General features: G+C 42.3%; 1 protein-coding gene across 2 annotated transcripts; it reads right to left on the minus strand.

Moving 5' to 3' along the window:
* Positions 1–429: 429 nt before the first annotated feature.
* Positions 430–12,160, minus strand: LOC115153402 (phosphatidylinositol 4-kinase type 2-alpha). Of its 2 annotated transcripts, XM_029698816.1 has the most exons (10): positions 11,565–12,160; positions 5,107–5,307; positions 4,554–4,685; positions 3,939–4,092; positions 3,597–3,658; positions 3,361–3,460; positions 2,755–2,888; positions 2,493–2,552; positions 2,092–2,283; positions 430–2,049 (listed from the first exon to the last, which is right to left on the minus strand). In XM_029698816.1, exons 1-9 carry the CDS (start codon positions 11,886–11,888, stop codon positions 2,122–2,124), a joined length of 1,329 nt encoding a protein of 442 aa, XP_029554676.1. In that variant the 5' UTR covers positions 11,889–12,160; the 3' UTR covers positions 430–2,049; positions 2,092–2,121. The 2 variants fall into 2 exon arrangements, with proteins under 2 accessions (XP_029554676.1, XP_029554675.1); XM_029698815.1 differs by having other exon boundaries at positions 430–2,283.
* Positions 12,161–21,955: the final 9,795 nt, after the last annotated feature.

Here is a 21,955-nt window from a genome sequence, read left to right on the forward strand (position 1 = left end):
TGAATGAAATGGTATCAAACACTTGCTTTCGATGAGTTTGATACCATTCCATGAATTCCGTTCCAGCCATTACTATGAGCCCGTCCTCCCCAATTAAGGTGCCAACCAACCTCCTGTGCTCTGAGCTGACTCATGATAAATGGTTTCTTCTCTGAACATTCTCTCTCTGGTGGACATTGAAAGGATTTTGCAGAACAGAATTTCAGAACAGACATTACTTTAAAATGTTCATAAAAAACTAAACCAAGTTTGTCATCCAATTCTCCGCCCTCTTTGGATTTAAAAGCATATGATTGGTGTGGATTGAGTTTCCACCATTGTTAAATCCACGTGATAAAGTGTGAAAGTGCATACTACTTGCACACTTTGGGAGAAGGGTAGAAAATCAGGATGCGTCCTACGAGACAAGAAAAGTACAAGAGACCCTGATAATGGAATAGTACAATTCTTTATGTATTTCATTCTGTAATACCATTTGTACAGTGCATTGTCAATACAATATATTAGAACAGTTTGGTTGATACAGCAGGAAATATCAATTAAAAAAAACAAAATACAAAAAATGTCAACGTAAAAAAGACAAAATGAGATGTAGGGAAACAAGCATGACAGGCAATGTGCGTGTTTGAGACCGACTACATTGCAGTCCTCCCCTAGGTGGTGCCACAGGGCTGCCATCACATGCCAATAACACATCAGGTACTGTTGCCTGGGTTATGTTCAGTAGGCATGATATGGAAGAAAAGTGCCAGAAAAGGAGTGAAGTTAGATCCTTCTATGTCTTATTTTCCATTGCAAAACTTTCCTACAGTGTACCCTAATGAACATGGCTCTTCAGTCTGCAGTTCAAACCTACCACCTATAACCTGGCCCTAAAGTCAGCCTGGTTAACCCAGACTTAACACTGAAGTGTTGACAATGGTAAATGCAGTGTTCAGTCTGGTCCAACCAGGCTACTGCAGTCAGGTTCTTCTGTATCAAAGAAAGAGACTCATTCAAATAAGGCCCCACACGCTGAATGTCTGACCACAGCATTCATACACCATAGGGTTGCAAGATTATTGTAACTTTAGGTTTTTCAAGTTCAAGGATTCCCGGAATCAGAAGGACATAAGCAGGGAATCCGTAATTCTCCAACCAGGATTTCTGGAAAACCTAGGAATTTGGGAAAGTTACCGGAATTTTGGAAACCAAATATCAGGACACTTGACTTCTTATCTGCTTGCTAGCTACATGCCATACATGTCATGGTAATGCCATGCTTCCATAAGAGATGCTACTAAATCTGTAACTTGGTAAGGAAAATTAAGAGTTGGGGCTGAAATGTTTAGCCTTAGGTAAAAACTTTTTCTGTGCACTTGGATGGATTTGATTGGACTACCATATATTGACATTTTGCACATTCAGTCCGTGAAAGAGAATGCTACCATAGAACCATCAATTGGGAACCTCTACTATAGTTGGAGCCTTTCACAGTTTTTGGTCTCTATAATCATATTTCAGCCAGCTACCAGTGTAGGGCTACCCAAACTCTCCTATATACCATACCTCTTTCTTTCTCTTCTTTTTTTTGACATTCTGAATGTTGACACTAGACAATCTCATTATCTCTTTACTCAATGTAACTCATCTCTCTCCATCTCCACCCTCCCATCTTTCTGGTGAATGTCTGTAGTTAAAGCACAACTGTGAATGTGATGGATTCCAGGGAAAGTATAAACATACCTAGCTTCCTATTGGCTATGGAGCGGGAAAGAGCTTTACTGGCTGATGAAACAGGATTAAGGCAGAGGTTTTTGGACAAAGCTCTTCTCCTCTTTCTCTCCTTTTATACTCTTCTACTTGGCCTTTGTCTCTCTACTCTTCAGTCTCTCAATCTGGTTCATTCCTCCTATCAATTCTCATCTTCCTCCTCCCCCCTCCTCTTTCTGATCCAACCATATCCATTCTTCCTCCCTCCTGAGTCTCCTTCACTCCACCGCTTGCCTCCTTCACTCCACCGCTTGCCTCCTTCACTCCACCGCTTGCCTCCTTCACTCCACCGCTTGCCTCCTTCACTCCCCCGCTTGCCTCCTTCACTCCCCCGCTTGCCTCCTCTTCTACTTGGCCTCCTCCTCTCCTCTACCACCAGGTAAAGAAGGGTTTCCTGCTCTGGAAGCTCTGTGTGTAGGACTCACTGTTGGCTCTCTGTGGTGCTCTGGCTGTCTCCACTATGACTGGGGGCATCTGAACCAGATGTAGCGGGGTCTTACTCTCCTTCAAGGCCTGGCTCAGGTTCAGGATCTGGTGGTAGAGACATACAGAGTTTCAGCATAGGTTTAAACAGACAGACAGACTTACATAATCAAGATCTGGTGACAGAAACATACAGAGCTTCAGCACAACTTAGCATACACACATGCCCACATGTACAATTTCACACACTCAGGGTACCAGTCTGACAATATAAAGACAAATACTGACACTGTCCAGGTATTCCTCCAACAACGCACCTGTCCCCTCATCACAGCTATCTGTTTGTGAAACTGCCCTCTGTCAAAACCTGGATCCTTCTGTAGGATACACACAACAACTTCAATAACGCTGGCATGATACATTCAGTGTTGTGAGGATGACAGAATAGAGTAGAATATAACTTTGTGATGTTAAAAGGCCATTAAAAAAACCTTGGTCCCAGATATGTTTGCTGTCCATAGGAATTGGTAGAACTGCACAAACAGATCTGTGACCAGGCAAATTAAACCCCCTGCTAACCTTAAAGAGTTCGTAGAGGTCTTCCTCCAGGTCTTTTATGAAGTTGGGGTCAGCCAGTTTGGGCAGAACTAAGTCCCTAATCTCCTGAGAGAAAGGAACCTTAGCCTGAGACAGCCACACCCAGTAGAATGGATCTACACAGAGGAGGAATAAAGTAGTTTGTTTGTGTGTGCGTGTCTCTGTGTGTGTGTGTGTCTGTGTGTGTGTGTCTCTGTGCGTGTGTGTGTGTCTCTGTGTGTGTGTCTCTCTGTGTGTGTCTGTGTGTCTCTGTGTGTGTCTGTGTGTCTCTCTGTGTGTGTGTCTGTGTGTGTCTCTCTGTGTGTGTGTCTCTCTCTGTGTGTCTCTCTCTCTCTGTGTGTGTGTGTCTCTGTGTGTGTGTCTCTCTCTGCGTGTCTCTCTGTGTGTGTCTCTCTGTGTGTGTGTCTCTCTGTGTGTGTGTGTCTCTCTGTGTGTGTGTGTCTCTCTGTGTGTGTGTCTCTCTCTTTGTGTGTGTCTCTCTCTGTGTGTGTGTCTCTCTCTGTGTGTGTGTCTCTCTCTGTGTGTGTGTCTCTCTCTGTGTGTGTGTCTCTCTGTGTGTGTGTGTGTGTGTGTGTGTGTGTGTCTCACAGGCTCTCCAGGAGTCAGGGTGTTTGATTGGGAAGGCCAAGCCGTTGTCTATGGCTGCCAGTCTGATGATAGGATCCTTTACCACCACCCAGTCTGTGTCCTACACAAACAGACAGAAGGATATGAATGTGACGTTCTAGTTTACCTTTTTTTAGAAGTTCCTATAAAACTAATTGATTGATTAACTAACAGATTGAAATCTCTAGGTTTAAATAATATTTTATACGTCTACTCACCCGTTTCCCTTCCGTGTCCATTGAACAGTCATATTTTAACAGCCAGTTGTCGTTTCCCCGATCTGCAAGCATCAACAGCATCATCATTAAGCAACAATAAATCAAATTCAGTCATACATCCTCCCACACACACACACACACACACACACACACACACACACACACACACCACACCTGTGTTCCTGATGATGAAATACAGAACCACCAGTTTCTCTGTGCACGCACACGCGAATCTCTCTCACACACACACACCTGTGTTCCTGATGATGAAATACAGAACCACCAGTTTCTCTGTGCACGCACACGCGAATCTCTCTCTCACACACACACACACACACACACCTGTGTTCCTGATTATGTAATCGAGGACCACCAGTCTCTCGAACTGAAGCTGCAGCTGCCGATTGGTGTTCTCTGGAAGAGGCTCCGCCTCAAACCGTCTCAGCCAATAGTCTGCGTCTTTGTAGCCCTCCACAAACAACTGGAATGATCCCACCTGAGTCATGTGTGAAATGTATTATGTATAAGCATTATTCTAAGACATTATAAAAGGATCATACATGCTTATAAGAAGTTTTAAATGATTATACCTGCAGGGTTTAAGTGTTACAATAGCATTTAATTTCAGGGCAGTGTTCTTCAACTCTGGTCCTGGGGACCCATGGAGGGTGCAGGCTTTTTGTTCTAGTCCAGCACTAACACACCTGATTCAATTAGCCGTTGAGCTGTTGATTGGTTGAATTAGTCAACAACACTACATGAGGCAGAGACAGAAATCACCCTATCAACAGGGTCGTGTTCATTAAAACACACCGTAGCAAAACGTTTCTAAACGTTGTACAATGGAAAACTAAGTTCCGGTAGTACTTTACTGTTGCGGACTGCTTTCTCCAGTTTCATGCCTAATGAACAGGACCCAGTTGTAGGTTCTGAACCCTAGGCAGAAGTCGTACCTACCTTAGGAGGGAGGCCTATTCTGTGGAAGCGCTGTCCCACTTTGGGAACTTTCTCCAGAGCTAGCCTCTTTCCCCGAGACTTGACTCTGTCTATAGCATTGTAGTTAAACGTATCACTGGCCAGGTACACCACCTAAAGAGAGAGAGAAAGAGATGGTGGTAAAGATAAGAGTCAGAGAGATCAGTCAATTATCAGTACATACCCTTGTGTGTGTGTGTGTGTTAGAACTGGGGGATATGGACAAAAATCCATATCACAATAAATTGCCTGAATTATCAAGATAACGATACATTGAACGATACTTATGAAGTTAATAAGCACCAGTTACTTGTTTATATTACCCTTAGAACTACTCCTACTACTGTAATGGTATTATTGTCCTGTTAGCAATAACCCATATGAGCAAACTTAGGCCTACTTCATTTCAAACTTTACATTCCTCTAGTCAAGGCTACTTGACTACGTTATTATTGATAAATCGTTGGTTTGTTCCGTGTCGATAACTGTCGGTTTATCATCCCAGCTTCTAATGTCTGCCTGTAACCCTTCTTACCTTGGTCCGGGGCACGACATTGAGCTCTAGTTTCTGGTCCACAAGACTGGCCCCGGCCTCAGACAGATAACCCTGGTTCAGGACCAGACAGTCCCGTCCGAAGCAACAGGGACAACACAGCTTCTGGAGCCACTTGGTCCACTTTGGGTTCAGCTGACCGTACGGCTCCTCAGTCTTAGGCTTGAACACGCCTATGACCTTCTACACACAGACAAATTATTATTATTATTATTATTATTATTACTACTACTACTAGTTACACGCAATTAATATTCTTTATTTGTAGCGTGAGAAAGAGAGAAAGAGAGAGAGTAAAACGCATCTAACATTATCCTATAGCTATGAAAAATGAGATTTGTTTTTGCACAATAAAATACAAATCTCATCTGAAACCACACTGCCGTTTTGCAGCAGTACAAAGTTGGACAGAACACAGTGGCACACTCATCTACTATTTTTAGATGAACCCAAATCGTCACGACACTAATGTTGGTTCAGGCACACTGTTACTGTGTACAAAGACTGCTCAGGAGTATCATATGATAAACAAAGCATTTGCTTGATAGAAACTTAGGTATCAAAATACTGCCTGTGCTTCACTGATTACCTGAGGCCTGCTGATGACACAGTACCAACCAGACACTGATCTAAGATTTCTTTTGCATTTTCCCTCTAAATGGTTAAGTTTACGTTGAAGGAAGGAAAATCTGACCCTTGATCTGTGCCTACAGGCAACGTCTACCCTGTCCTTCTTCTAACCATGACTCAGCCCCATCAGTCCTTAATACATCAAATGTGAGCGGTGGTGTCAGAGGAAGTGACATCGCACAACATCTGCCATCAGAGGGTGATTCATGGTACAACAGAACCTGCAGGCTGGGGCTAACGAGCTGGAATGGGAATTGTTTCGCAACCCATTAAAGTCAATCAGATTAACTTAAGTTTCCTCACATGATTGACTGTGGAAGCAGAAGCACAGGAGGCTAAGTACAGAGACTGTGGCTAGCTTTCTAGTCTATGGGCACGTTCCAGGTAGTCTTAAATGCAGTCTCGCTGGCTGTGTCAGTTGATCAGATCTCACAACACCTGGATAAGTGTTAAGGCATTGTGGATCCAGAGATGCTAAACTATTAGATGAAGAGTAAATTCCCTCTTGGGCCGAGGGTGACACTGATTTGTGTAGCAGCAGGCAGAGCTACCTCAACACGAAATAGTGTCAGTCTGTCTCGCCTCCACTTCATATGGGTGATTCCTCATGAACAAGATTTCATCCATAGAATGGTCCTTTGGAGGAAGGATTGTTGACATATATTTTACATTTGTATCTTAAAGCATAACTGAGAAATAAATAATTGAAGTTGGAATATTTGACATTTTGGCAGAATGGGAAATCAGTCACAAAAACACAGTTGAGTCACCTGCTACAGTCCTCCCTCCCACGGTCCCGCCTCCCACGGGCCTCCCTCCCACGGTCCTCCCTCCACGGTCCCCCCTTCCTTCCACGGCCCTCCCTTCCTTCCACGGTCCTCCCTTCCTTCCTTCCTTCCACGGCCCTCCCTCCCACGGTCCTCCCTTCCTCCCACGGTCCTCCCACGGTCCTCCCTTCCTCCCACGGTCCTCCCTTCCTCCCACGGTCCTCCCTTCCTCCCACGGTCCTCCCTCCCACAAGCATATTGTTATGTTCCGCTCAATGATTTTTTTCTATTTCTGTTGTCTGATGGTCAAATCAAGGCAGAAAACAGTCTGGACAAACCCTCCCTCTCACTCTTTCCAGTTAATGTCACTTCTCCCAGCTCATACTGGCACCTACCCTCTTTCCATTTACTATACTGAACAAAAATATAAATGCAACAATTTCAAACTGAATTACAGTTCATAAGTAAATCAGTCTAGGCAAATTGATTCCTTGTACGGTTTGTTAAACTTGGGAATCAATGTTTATTGTTTGGCATACATTTTAAAGTAACAAATCTGAGTTAAAGCGCAAATCCGTTACCGTGGAATTGCCCATGACCATTTAAGTTATCATTCAACAGAGGGTGGACTGGCGGTCATCTTTGTGGTAGTAATCAGAAGTAAACATGTTTAATTAAAAAAAAATTTTTTAAATGTCAATGGTGTACTAGCTAAATTTCAGTCTTCTGAAGGGGTAGGTCCATTCTATGAAATCTATATTTCTATGATTGAATACAGGGTGGGTGTCATTTCAATAGCATGCTGTGTCTCAACCGATGGCGGGAACAACACAAACCCCTCAGATGATGTGAAATAGGGTCTGAGCTACAACATATGCGAATATGGAAGAAACTTTACGCGTTTTTAGATCATTGAAGGTTTAAAAATGACATTATGATTTGAAACTTTTTTTCAAGAAATAACATTATTACATTTACATTTAAGTCATTTAGCAGACGCTCTTATCCAGAGCGACTTACAAATTGGATTATTGACAACACTGTTTGTAATGATATAAAACTTGACCATTTATCTTTTCCAGTGATGAAGAAATGTACACTACATGGCCAAAGGTATGTGGACACCTGCTCGTCGAACATCTCATTCCAAAATCATGGGCATTAATATGGAGTTGGTCCCACCTTTGCTGCGATAACAGCCTCCACTCTTCTGGGAAGGCTTTCCACTGGATATTGGAACATTGCTACAGGGACTTGCATCCATTCAGCCACAAGAGCTTCAGTGAGGTTGGGCACTGTTGTTGGGCAAATAACCCTGGCTCGCAGTCGGCATTCCAATTCATCCCAAAGGTGTTCGATGGGGTTGAGGTCAAGGCTCTGCGCAGGCCAGTCAATTTCGTCCACAACAATATCGACAAATAATTTCTCTATGGACCTCTCTTTGTGCACGGGGGCATTGTCATGCTGAAACAGGAAAGGGCCTTCCCCAAACTGTTGCCACAAAGTTGGAAGCACGGAATTGTCTAGAATGTCAATTTATGCTGTAGCGTTAATATTTCCCTTAACAGAAATTACATGAAAAACAGCCCCAGACCATTATTCCTCCTCCACCAAACTTTACAGTTGGCACTATGCAGTCGGGCAGGTAGCATTCTCCTGGCATCCGCCAAAGCCAGATTCCTCCGTCAGACTACCAGATGGTGAAGCGTGATTCATCACTCCAGAGAACACGTTTCCACTGCTGCAGAGTACAATGGCGATGAGCTTTACACATTTGATGAACTAACTTGTTGGAAAGGTTGCATCCTTTGACGGTGCCACGTTGAAAGTCACGGAGCTCTTCAGTAAGGCCATTCTACTGCCAATGTTTGTCTATGGAGATTGCATGGCTGTGTGTTCAATTTTATACACCTGTCAGCAACGGGTGTGACTGAAATAGCCAAATCCACTAATTTGAAGGGGTGTCCACATACCTTTGGCCATGTAGAGTACGTCTCATGGTATGGTATGCAAAATGTGTCAACTTTAATATTTTGGCATTCAGGCCCAAACAGTAACTTTCTAGCCACTTCTTCCATGGGCAAACATGTATGGAAAGTTCTGTCTAAATCAAAAGAGATGCTGTCAAAAAGTCATTGAATTCCAATGGATTTATCCAGAGGAAACATTATGTTAAAGGACACCTGGATAAAAAGGCCAACATGTCACAAATATTCAAAATTAAATTAATTATTTCTCAATTATACTGTAAAATACAAATGTCAATAATCCTTCCTCGGATTACATTTTGTGAAAATCCCCCCCCCCCAAAAAAAATCATGGTAATGTTTTGTCCCATGACTGCAGTAAAGACGCCCTGGAACGCAGCCTATGTAACCTTGGCTGAGACAGTGCCTGGTAATAAGGTTATATCTGTTGCCTTTAATAGTTCACTGGTCCATAGGAGAGTAACAGAACTGTGTTAATTGAGCATGTGGAATTGAGAGAAAGGAGAGAGAGAGAGGCTAGGGAATGGAAATTAAGTGGCCATCTTCAGAGAGTGTGAGGATGCTTATTACTAGGCATACCTCTGGAGAGAAAATGGAGGCTTCTACCTTCAGCCATTCAGATTGCTAATACATGACCTCTCCTGAGTTACGACATCTTCACACAGATAGTAGCCTACATGGTACACAAACACACAGAGTAAGCTAAATTGATTTTCTATGGGTTCAAAAAAAGATTGACAGGTCTAGGGTCGAGCTTACTGACATGTGAACAATGCATAGAATGTCTGTACAATTCTCTCCCAGCCTGCCTCATTTAAAAAGGAACTAACGAGCTGTATGACAAGATGTCTCAACCTTTTCTATACAGGAATGGCAGCAAATTACAATTAGCTTAGGCCTGAGAACTGATAGTGACAGCTAATGTCTGAGAGATTGGGCCTGTGTGCACTTTGCACCACACTTGTGTTAAAAGTCGCCCAAAGGCACGTCTAGGATCTTACAATGTCTCTATCCTTAGACCAGTGTCTGGGGGCAACTTCTAGCTATTCTATGCATTATGCAGGGCTGGCAGCCCACAGATGTTTTTCCTAGCCTGACTGCCAATGACCCTGGGCTTTGAGATGCCGCCAGGTCACACCCCCAGCCTAGCATGGTTGAACTACACTGAACAAAAATATAAAATGCAACATGAAACAATTTCAAAGATTTTACAGTTCCAGTTCATATGAAGAAATCAGTCAATTGAAATCAATTCATTAGGCCCTAATCTATGGATTTCACATGACTGGGAATACAGATATGCGTTGGTTGGTCACAGATAACTTTAAAAAAAAGATAGGAGTGTGGATTAGAAAACCAGTCAGTATCTGGTGTGACCACCATTTGCCTCATACAGCGCGACACATCTCCTTCACGTAGAGTTGATCAGGCTGTTGATTGTGGCCTGTGGAATGTTGTCCCACTCCTTTTCAATGGCTGTGTGAAGTTGCTGGATATTGGCGGGAAATGGAACACACTGGAGTACACGTTGATCCAGAGCATCCCAAACATGCTCAACGGGTAACATGTCTAGTGAGTACGCAGGCCATGAAAGAACTGGTACTTTTTCAGCTTCCAGCAATTGTGTACAGATCCTTGCGACATGGGGCTCTGCATTATCATGCTGAAACATGAGGTGATGAATGGCACGACAATTGACCTCAGAATCTCATCACGGTATCTCTGTGCAATCAAATTACCATCGATAAAATGCAATTGTGTTCATTGTCTGTAGCTTATTCCTGCTCATATCATAACCCCACCACCACGGGGCACACTGTTCACATCAGGAAACCACTCGCCCACACAACGTCATACTTGTCTGCCATCTGCCCAGTACAGTTGAAACCAGGATTTATCGGTGAAGATCACAGTTCTCAAGCTCGCCAGTGGCCATCGAAGGTGAGCATTTGCCCACTGAAGTCAGTTACGATGTTGAACTGCAGTCAGGTCAAGACCCTGGTGAGGACGATGAGCACACGGATGATCTTCCCCGAGACTGTTTCTGACAATTTGTGCAGTTTGTGCAGAAACTCTTTGATTGTGCAAAGCCACAGTTCCATCAGCTGTCCGGGTGGCTGGTCTCAGACGATCCCGCAGGTAAAGATGCCGGATGTGGAGGTCCTGGGATGGCGTGGTTACACGTGGTCTGTGTTTGTGAGGCCAGATGGACGTACTGCCAAATTCTCTAAAACGACACATTGGAGGCGGCTTATGGTAGAGAAATTAACATTAAATTCTGGCAACAGCTCTGGTGGACATAACTGCAGTCAGCATGCCAATTGCACACTCCCTCAAAACATCTGTAGCATTGTGTTGTGTGACAAAACTGCAGTTTAGAGTGGCCTTTTATTGTCCCCAGCACAAAGAGCACCGGTGTAATGATCATGCTGTTGAATCAGCTTCTTGATATGCCACACCTGTCAGGTGGATGGATCATCTTGGCAAAGGAGAAATGCTCACTAACAGGGATGTAAACATATTTGTGCACAACATTTGAGAAAATGGTACATTTCTGTGATCTTTTTCAGCTCATGAAACATGGGAACACTTTACATCGCGTTTTTATATATATATATATATATATATATATATATATATATATATATATATATGTTCAGTATATATACCGATCTACTATACGGCAAGGTCTACCTACCATGGCTAGAAACAAGCCACCATGTGTAAAATGCTCACCTCAACCCAAAAATCAACACTGCAGATACATGCTGGAACTCAATACAGAACATGATGACATCACTGCACAGTCAGGGCTAGAATCAGCAACAGCAGGTTGCCAGAGCAGACAGACAGTAAGCAAAATCATGTGATGTTGTTGCTGCATGAAACTGAATTATATGATTTACTTGAAAACAAAGGACATTTTCAAACATGAGAGATGGCATCCTCTCCATATTCGTCTTCCTCCCGGTTTATCTGTCTGTATTTTTTTACATCTCTCGCTCTCCCCCTCTAGAAAGAAAGACCATAGTAGCTAGAAGCTTGTCTGTCTCACCCCTTGAGAGTCTTTGACGAAGTAGCTACCACTGGACCCTTGGCAGATCCTTTCTGGAAATATTTCTTCTTCTATGGCTTGTTCTGCTTTTCTCACGATCTCCCTAAACTCCGGGTCCTCCGGAAACTCATTCCTGTGTGGATCCCGCGGAGAATTCCCTCTGTCCCGGTCCAGAAGCGGCTGTCTCTCACGGCTGCGTCCCGGGCTCCCAGCCGACACTCGCACAACAGAACCCGGCGTTCTCGGACTGTTGGCTTCGCTCTGGCAGTAGTTGTAATCTATGGAGTCCTGGAGAGGGGAGACGAGGGGGCTCGTTTCGTCCATCCCAAAGTGGGATGTGGGGTATTACAAGCGTCGGCGAATGGACAGATAAGAGCCAGGATGAGGGACTCAGACGAGTTGTTTCTACGCTGTTGTCTCAACGCTGCTGATTCTGGCCTACTGCAAGCTTTCAAACAAAACAGTGTCGTCTTCCGCGTAAAGACACACCCACTTGGCATAGAGACTCGCGATTGGCGCTTTCCCTGCCCAACCTCCTAGATGTCTAATGCTGCGTTTATAACCAAGTGAGAAGGTGGCAATTACCAGTTGTGAAGGCTTAAATACCAGTAGGATGCATTCACTTGTTTTCAACTCGTTGTGAAACGCTGCGTCAACCATAAACTACAAGTGCAGCTTTCATGCTTGTAAACAAAGCGTTCAAAAACCATAATATATTTTTATAAATAATGTTTTTTAGTTGCATTTAACTGCCGAAAATGCTGTTACCGAGGTAATTGACCTCAGAGGTCAGCATGTGTGAGAAGTCAGAGCTCAGGCTTGACCCCTCCACTAGTAATTGCCAGTTGGAGGGGAGTTAAAATGGATTTCTCCCAGTTGTATGTGGTTATGAACCAACTATGTTGAAGTGTGGTTGGGAGGGGGGATTCTGGTAATACTGGACTTTTACAGCCTGTGAAAACTGATCAGAGGTGTGGTAAAAATACTATCTTGCTGTTGGTTTGAGTTAAGGCTATTGTGGTGGTTAGCAAGAGAAAACGTGTCTTGTAACAAAACACTTGCAAACTGAAACAGTGAGGTCTGGCACACTGATTAGTGACAGGTGGGGGTATTTAAAGGTGGTGAAGGAGCTTGAGTTCCACCTCTGCTGGAGGGGAATTGGACAGGCGATGGTGGTTGGTGATAGGGTGAGGGGACTGTCGGTCAGGGTAGGGGCAATTCGATGACACAACTTCTGTAAGAGAGTTGATGGACCTTGGGAGTGTAGAAAGTCAAAATAGGAGACGGGTGATGTGGTGTGGGGATTTCAATGCCCACTGTATTTGCGTTTGTATTTATTATTGATCCCTATTAGCTGCTGCTAAAACATTACAATACATTAACAACAGATTTCACAACATATTAAGTGTGTACCCTCAGGCCCCTACACTACTACCCCATTTCTACAACACAAAATCCATGTGTACGTGTGTGTATAGTGCGTATGATATTGTGTGTTTGTATGCATGTATCGTGCCCTCTTCACGACTGTGTATGTATTTACATAAGATGGCGCCGAAGAGCATGGCTAACGCTTTACATGCTCCTGACCAATTGTGCTATTTTGTTAGTTTTTTTTGCATTGTTTATAACTTATTTTTTAACTTATTCTGTACATAATGTTGCTGCTACCATCTCCTATGACCGAAAGTAACTTCTTGACATCAGAACAGCGATTACTCACAACGAACTGGAAGATGCTTTTTCCTTTAACGAGTCCGACGAGAAGGATATACTGTACTGCTCTCCCGGGAACAGGCCCAAATCCCCGTCATTTGCGTGAAGAAAAGACGGAGGAAAAGAGGACGCAGATCAGGCTGCCTTCTGGGAATCCGTAGGTGTGCGAGGAAACTCCCACTGCCTTCCATTCTACTTGCTAACATGCAATCATTGGAAAATAAAATTGATGACCTACGATTACAATTATCCTACCAATGGGACATTAAGAACTGTAATATCTTATGTTTCAGCGAGTCGTAGCTGAACGATGACACGGATAATATAGAGCTGGTGGGATTTTCCATGCACCGGCAGAACAGAGATGCTACGTCTGGTAAGACGAGGGGTGCACGATGTCTAATATTATAGTAGTTTAGAGATATTGCTCGCCTGAGGTACAGTACCTTATGAAAAGCTGTAGACCACACTATCTACCGAGAGAGTTCTCATCTATATTATTTGTAGCTGTCTATTTACCACCACAGACCAATGCTGGCAGTAAGTCCTCACTCAACCAACTCTATAAGGCCATAAGCATCGACAACGTCGTCCCCACAGTGACCGTACGTACTGGTACTGTCATGATGTGCCCTGGGGGAGGATCATAGCCCCTCCCTCCTCTCTCTCCACAGTTTTATGACTTTACGACAGGTCATAAATACCTGGTAGAAACTGCCATGCAGTATTGAGAGAGTCTAAAAGAACACATAACCTCTCTTGGCCAAACTCCTAATCCCCAAAATGGGAGAATTAAACAATACCTCTACTTTTGAATGTGGAAATGGTCTGTGGACACTTAGGGGGCAGTTATGACGAGTGTGTTTCATTTGGTGATCTCATGAAGGACAGGAAACACACATAACTGTATCTCTTAACGTGTACATTTCCCAGCTCAGGTTTACATCTAAATATTGTGAAACATATGTGATTAAACATGAAACTATTTGTGAAAAGATGTAATGGGATGTTAACCTTCTAAATGAGGGTATGGGTTTTTCATATAAAGTTAACCAAATCAATGGCCACGCCATAGACATTACGTCGGCGTCATGGGACCGCCATTTTCTCTGAATGTCACGCCCTGACCTGAGAGAGCCTTTTTATGTCTCTATTTAGGTTTGGTCAGGGTGTGATTTGGGTGGGCATTCTATGTCCTTTTTTCTATGTTTTTGTATTTCTTTGTTTTGGCCTGGTATGGCTCTCAATCAGGGACAGCTGTACATTGTTGTCGCTGATTGGGAGTCATACTTAGGCAGCCTGTTTTCCTTTGGGGTTTTGTGGGTAGTTGTTTTCTGTCTTGTGTGTGTTCACCTGGCAGAACTGTTGGCTTTCGTTTTCTTTCTTTCTTTCTTTCTTTCTTTCTTTCTTTCTTTCTTTCTTTCTTTCTTGTTTGTTCTAAAGTGTTTCATTAAATATAATTATGACCACTTACCACGCTGCATCTTGGTCCCCTCTTCCAGACGATCGTTACACTGAAGTGTATAAAACCCACTCGTGACGCAATTCACACCAGACCACACAAACCACGGTGTAAGCTAAGGTTGCAAATGGTTGAATTTCTAAGACTAGAAAACATGCAGCTGAAGCTACGTGTGAAATGTTTAAAACTACAAGACCAGAAAACAATACCACGTGGAGCATCTGAGAATTTCGATCACTACAGAATAAGTGAGAAATTCTAGACGACGAATTACTAGTCTGCAGCTAGAAATGACGTAAACCTACAACAAGAATACCGACAACCGCCAAAAACACCTATTCTAAGAACATTCCTGAATGGTACTCTGAAGTATCCATTCTAACCACCTACAACTTTGATCTTCGAGGGAAATGCAACCAGAGACTTTTCTGTCGACGCTCTCCAGCAGATGGACCAGTGACCACAGAGAGAGAGAGACAGCAAGACTTACACTCGTAAATATGTAAATTGCAATTTATTTTTGAATGAGCGATCGTTCATGTGAAGTATTAGCAATTTCTATGAGTGCAGTTATCCATTCTGTTCTCCCACTCTTTCTCAGTCCCCACCCCTTTCCTTTGTCTACCAAGCCGTCATATCGGCTTAGCCCACTAGGGACTTTTCTATCATGTTATCAATGCATTGTGTTAGTAACCAATATCTACTGTTTGTTTGTTATGTATTTCTGTGATTGACTAAGTTAGTTAGTAAATAAATAATTAAGCCAATTTGTATATCGCTGATTCATAATTTATGCTAGGGTTCGTGCAGATAACCAATAATTTTACGTTTGGAATGAGACTAGCAGAAGGTAAAGATTAATAGAAGACTGTACCCGATAAGATATGTCAATTCAGGAAATAGAGACTATACATTTTCTTCGTGGTGCCCCTACTTCCTAGTTAATTAAAGTTTACATTATTAGTTTAATTGCATAATAATAATTACACCAAGAGAATTGATTTGATCAAATAACGGTCTTCACATTTAACGATAGTCCAGACACAACAGTACATATCCCATCCAGAAGCCTTGGATTATAGGAAACATCTGAATCGAGGTAAAGGCTAGAGCTGCCGCTTTCAAGTCTAGGACCAAAAGGCTCCTTAACTGCTTCTACCCCCAAGCCATAAGACTGCTGAACAATTACAGCAGTTAAGGAGCCCCCCCCCCCCCCCCCCTCCATTTGTTTTGTACACTGCTGCTACTCGCCGTTTATTATCTATGCAGTCACTTCACCCCAACCTACATGTACAAATTACCTCAACTAACCGGTACCCCCTGTATATAGCCTCGTTATTGTGTTACTTTTTATTATTTTCTTTTATTTTTTTACTTTAGTTAATTTGTTAAATATTTTCTTAACTCTTCTTGAACTGCACTGTTGGTTAAGGGCTTGTAAGTAAGCATTTCACGGTATGGTCTACACTTCATGTTTTTGGGGCATGTGACAAATAAAGTTTGACTTGATGTGTGTGGCTATGTTTGTATTGTTTCACAGTCTCCGCTGTTCTATAAGGTGTGTTTTTATCATTTTTTAAATCTAATTTTACTGCTTGCATGAGTTACTTGATGTGGAATAGAGTTCCATGTAGTCATGGCCCTATGTAGTACTGTGCGCCTCTCATTGTCTGTTCTGGAGGACTGATGAGACCTCTTGTGGCATGTCTTGTGGGTATGCATCGGTGTCCGCGCTGTGTACCAGTAATTCAAACAAACAGCTCGGTGCATTCAACATGTCAATACCTCTCACAAATACAAGTAATGATGAAGTCAATCTCTCCTCCACTTTGAGCCAGGAGAGATTGGCATGCATATTATTCATGTTAGCTCTCTGTGTACATCCAAGGGCCAGCCGTGCTGCCCTGTTCTGAGCCAATTGCAATTTTCCTAAATCCCTCTTTGTGGCACCTGATCACACAACTGAACAGTAGTCCAGTTGCGACAAAACTAGGGCCTGTAGGACCTGCCTTGTTGATAGTGCTGTTAAGAATGCAGAGCAATGCTTTATTATGGACAGACCTCCCCATCCTAGCTACTGTTGTATCAATATGTTTTGACCATGACAGTTTATAATTCAGGGTTACTCCAAGCAGTTTAGTCTCCTCAACTTGCTCAATTAACACATTATTTATTACAAGATTTAGTTGAGGTTTAGGGTTTAGTGAATGATATGTCCCAAATACAATGCTTTTAGTCTTTTTAATATTTAGGACTAACTGATTCCTCTGAAACGATTTGTTAAGTGTTGCAGTCATTTCAGTCACTGTGGTAGCTGACGTATATGGTGTTTAGTCATCTGCATACATAGACACTCTGGCTTTACTCAAAGCCAGTGGCAGGTCATTAGTAAAGTTAGAAAAAAGTAAGGGGCCTAGCCTATTTGGGATAGGGGGCAGTATTTTCACGGCCGGATAAAAAACGTGCCCAATTTAATCTGGTTATTACTCCTGCCCAGAAACTAGAATATGCATATAATTAGTAGATTTGGATAGAAAACACCCTAAAGTTTCTAAAACTGTTTGAATGGTGTCTGTGAGTATAACAGAACTCATATGGCAGGCCAAAACCTGAGAAGATTCTTTATGGGAAGTGCCCTGTCTGACCATTTCTTGGCCTTCTGTAGCCTCTTTATCAAAAATACAGGATCTCTGCTGTAACGTGACATTTTCTAAGGCTTTCATTGCCTCTCAGAAGGCGCCAGAACGTTGAATGATAACTCTGCAGTCTCTGGGCGAAAAACAGTAGGGGTTTTGGAGAGTGGTCCTTCTGAGAACAATGACACTGGCGCGCGCGTGGATGTGATGACTCCATTTTCTTCTTTCAGTGTTTGAACGGATACAACGTCTCCCGGTTGGAATATTATCGCTATTTTACGAGAAAAATCGCATAAAAATTGATTTTAAACAGCGTTTGACATGCTTCGAAGTACGGTAATGGAATATTTTGAAATGTTTTGTCATGAAACGCGCCGGCGCGTCACCCTTCGTATAGTGACTTGAACGCACGAACAGAACGGAGGTATTTGGATATAACTATGGATTATTTGGAACCAAAACAACATTGGGTGTTAAAGTAGAAGTCCTGGGAGTGCATTCTGACGAAGAACAGCAAAGGTAATCCAATTTTTCTTATAGTAAATCTGAGTTTGGTGAGTGCCAAACTTGGTGGGTGTCAAAATAGCTAGCCATGATGGCCGGGCTATCTACTCAGAATATTGCAAAATGTGCTTTCGCCGAAAAGCTATTTTAAAATCGGACACCGCGATTGCATAAAGGAGTTCTGTATCTATAATTCTTAAAATAATTGTTATGTTTTTTGTCAACGTTTATCGTGAGTAATTTAGTAAATTCACCGGAAGTTTTCGGTGGGTATGCTAGTTCTGAACAAAACATGCTAATGTAAAAAGCTGTTTTTTGATATAAATATGAACTTGATTGAACAAAACATGCATGTATTGTATAACATAATGTCCTAGGAGTGTCATCTGATGAAGATCATCAAAGGTTAGTGCTGCATTTAGCTGTGGTTTTGGTTTTTGTGACATATATGCCAGCTTGAAAAATGGGTGTGTGATTATTTCTGGCTGGGTACTCTCCTGACATAATCTAATGTTTTGCTTTCGTTGTAAAGCCTTTTTGAAATCGGACAATGTGGTTAGATAAAGGAGAGTCTTGTCTTTAAAATGGTGTAAAATAGTCATATGTTTGAAATATTGAAGTTTTTGCATTTTTGAGGTATTTGTAATTCGCGCCACTCTATACCATTGGATATTGGTGAGGCGTTCCGCTAGCGGAACGTCTGTCCCTAACAGGCTGGACAGCTGCCCTGGGGAATTCCTGATTGTTGGAGAGGCTTCCATTAAAGAACACCCTCTGTGTTCTGTTAGACAGATAACTCTTTATCCACAATATAGCAGGGGGTGTAAAGCCATAACACATACGTTTTTCCAGCAACAGACTATGATCGATAATGTCAAAAGCCGCACTGAAGTCTAAAAAAACAGCCCCCACAATCTTTTTTCATAAATTTCTCTCAGCAAATCATCAGCCATTTGTGTAAGTGCTGTGGTTGTTGAATGTCCTTCCCTGTAAGCGTGCTGAAAGTCTGTTGTCAATTTGTTTACTGTAAAATAGCATTGTATCTGGTCAAACACATTTTTTTTCAAAAGTTTACAAAGAGTCGGTAACAGGTTGATTGGTCGGCTATTTGAGCCAGTAAAGGGGGCTTTACTATCCTTAGGTAGGGGAATAACTTTTGCTTCCCAACAGGCCTGAGGGCACACACTTTCTAGTGGACTTAAATTGAATATGTGGCAAATAGGAATGGCAATATCGTCCACTATTATCCTCAGTAATTTTCCATCCAAGTTGTCAGACCCAGGTGGCTTGTCATTGTTGATAGACAACAATATTTTTTCACCTATTCCACACTTACTTTATGGAATTCAAAATTACAATGCTTGTCTTTCATAATTTGGTCAGATATACTTAGATGTGTAGTGTCAGCATTTATTGCTAAGTTTGCTAATCTTGCCAATGAAAAAATAATGAAAGTAGTTGGCAATATCAGTGGGTTTTGTGATAAATGAGCCATCTTATTCAATGAATGATGGAGGTGCTCCAAAGCTTTTTACTATCATTCTTTGTGAATTGTCTTTGTTTCATAGTGTATTTTCTTCTGCTTTTTATTCAGTTTAGTCACATGATTTCTCAATTTGCAGTACATTTGCCAATCGGTTGTACAGCCAGACCTATTTGCCATTTATTTTTCCTCATCCCGCTCAACCATACCATTTTTAAATTCCTCATCAATCCATAGGGATTTAACCGTTTTACAGTCATTTTCTTAATGGGTGCATGCTTATTAGTAATTGGGATAAACAATTTCATAAATGTGTCAAGTGCAGTGTCCGGTTGCTCCTCATTACAGACCACGGACCAACAAATATTCTTTACATCATCAACATAGGAATCGCTGCAAAACTTATTGTATGACCTCTTATACACTATATTCTGCCCAGCCTTTGGAACCTGGTTTTCCTAGATATGGCAACTTTATTGTGATCACTACATCCAATGGATTTGGATACTGCTTTCAAACAAATTTCTGCAGCATTAGTAAAGATGTGATCAATACATGTTGATGATTTCATTCCTGTGCTGTTTGTAACTACCCTGGTAGGTTGATTGATAACCTGAACCAGTTTGCAGGCAGTAGTTACAGCTTGAAGCTTTATCTTGAGTGGGAAGCCTGATGAAAATCAGTCAATATTTAAAATCGGTCAGAAAATATATCTCTCTATTGATATCGCATACATTATCAAGCATTTCACACATATTATCCTGATACTGACAGTTAGCACTTGGTGGTCTAAAGCAGCTTCCCACCAGAATGGGCTTTAGGTGAGGCAGATGAACCTGAAGCCATATTACTTCAACAGTATTAACATGAGATCCTCTCTAAGCTTTACAGGAATGTGGTTCTGAATATAAACAGCCATACCTCCACCTGGCATTTCTGTCGATATTATAACCATGTATTGCTACCACTGTATCATCAAACATATTATCTAAGTGAGTTTCAGAGATTGTTAGAATATGAATGTTACTAGCAAATTATTGATTTCATGAACCTTGTTTCTTAAGCTACATATGTTAACATGGGCTATTTTTAACACTTTTCTGGGATGCTTGATTGTTTTTCTTACTTTACTGGGAAGCTTGGCAGAGGTAGACATGCTCAGGTTATTTATGTTAGTGCAGGGTGAACTGCACACAGTGGACTTCCTGCTAGGGCACAACACCTCAGTGCTAACAGTATAACTCTGGTTCATAGGCATATGATTACTGCATGCAATAGCTGTAGGATCCACAGAGGCATTCAGGGCTGTAAGAGGGATATAAATTAGGTTCCTTACATTGTGTCTTCCAACACCCCTGGGATAATGTACATTTGCTGAAGCATTGTGACAACTCAGTACACTCTGGGGAGGGTCACAGACTGATGTAAATGGATAAGTGTTGGAGGAACTCCTGGATGAGAAAGGGCTTGTGTGCCTTAATGATGGCCGAGGAAACGAGGATTGACCCAGTAAATGGGAATGAATCTGCTCTGGCTCTTACTCTGATCTCGAGTTCATTGGCAGGCAGATGTAATTGGGAGGTTTAGGAGGAATCTACAGGGGTTAGTGATCCCTACCCAATCATGTGTTCTGTAGGAATGAGGGTGGAAGATACAGCAGATTGCGTCGTCTGTGGATCTGTTGGGGCGGTATGCAAATTGGAGTGGGTCTAGGGTGTCTGGGATGGTGGAGTTGATGTGTGCCATTACCAACCTTTCAAAGCACTTCATGATTACAGATCAAATCAAATTTTATTGGTCACATACACATATTTAGCAGATGTTATTGTGGGTGTAGCGAAATGCTTGTGTTCTTAGTTCCAACAGTGTAGTAGTATCTAACAATTCATAACAATACACATAAATCTAAAAGTAAAAAAATGGAATTAAGAAATATAAAAATATTAGATTGACCAATGTTAGTGTTAGAGTGACTAAAATACAGTAGAATAGAATACAGTATATACATATGAGATGAGTAAAGTAGTATGTGAGTGCTACAGGGCGGAATTAATTGATTAAAGACCTTACTCATGTCGGCCTCGGAGAGCGCGATCACCCAGTCCTCTGGGTGGGTGGTGGCCCTCACGCACGTTGTTATTGCCAAAGCGTACATAAAATGCATTGAGTTCATCTGGAAGAGAGGCATCGTGGGGCAGATCACGGCTGGGTATTCCTTTATAATCTGTAATGGACTATAGCCCGTGCAACAAGCGGCAGCGTCAAAGCCCACCTTTTTCCTATATTGTCCTTTTGCTCATTTGATGACTCTGCGGAGGTCGTAACAGGACATCTTGTGCTTTTTCCTTTCCTCAGCCGTAGCCTCAGGGTTGTCTGTGATAGCCCTGCATGTGGTAGCACTGTCCTTTATTTTAGCACCAACCTCTGTGTTAATCCAGGGCTTTTGATTGGGAAGCAACTAACCTTTACTGTGGGGACAACATTGCAGATGCATTTCCTTATGAAGCCAATGATGGAGGATGTTAGCTCGTCGATGTTATCAGTGGAGTCTCTGAACACTTTTTAACCAGTGTTAGCAAAGCAGATCTGT

The sequence above is a fragment of the Salmo trutta genome, chromosome 18, assembly GCF_901001165.1.
Source record: "Salmo trutta chromosome 18, fSalTru1.1, whole genome shotgun sequence".
Taxonomy (NCBI): Eukaryota; Metazoa; Chordata; class Actinopteri; order Salmoniformes; family Salmonidae; genus Salmo; species Salmo trutta.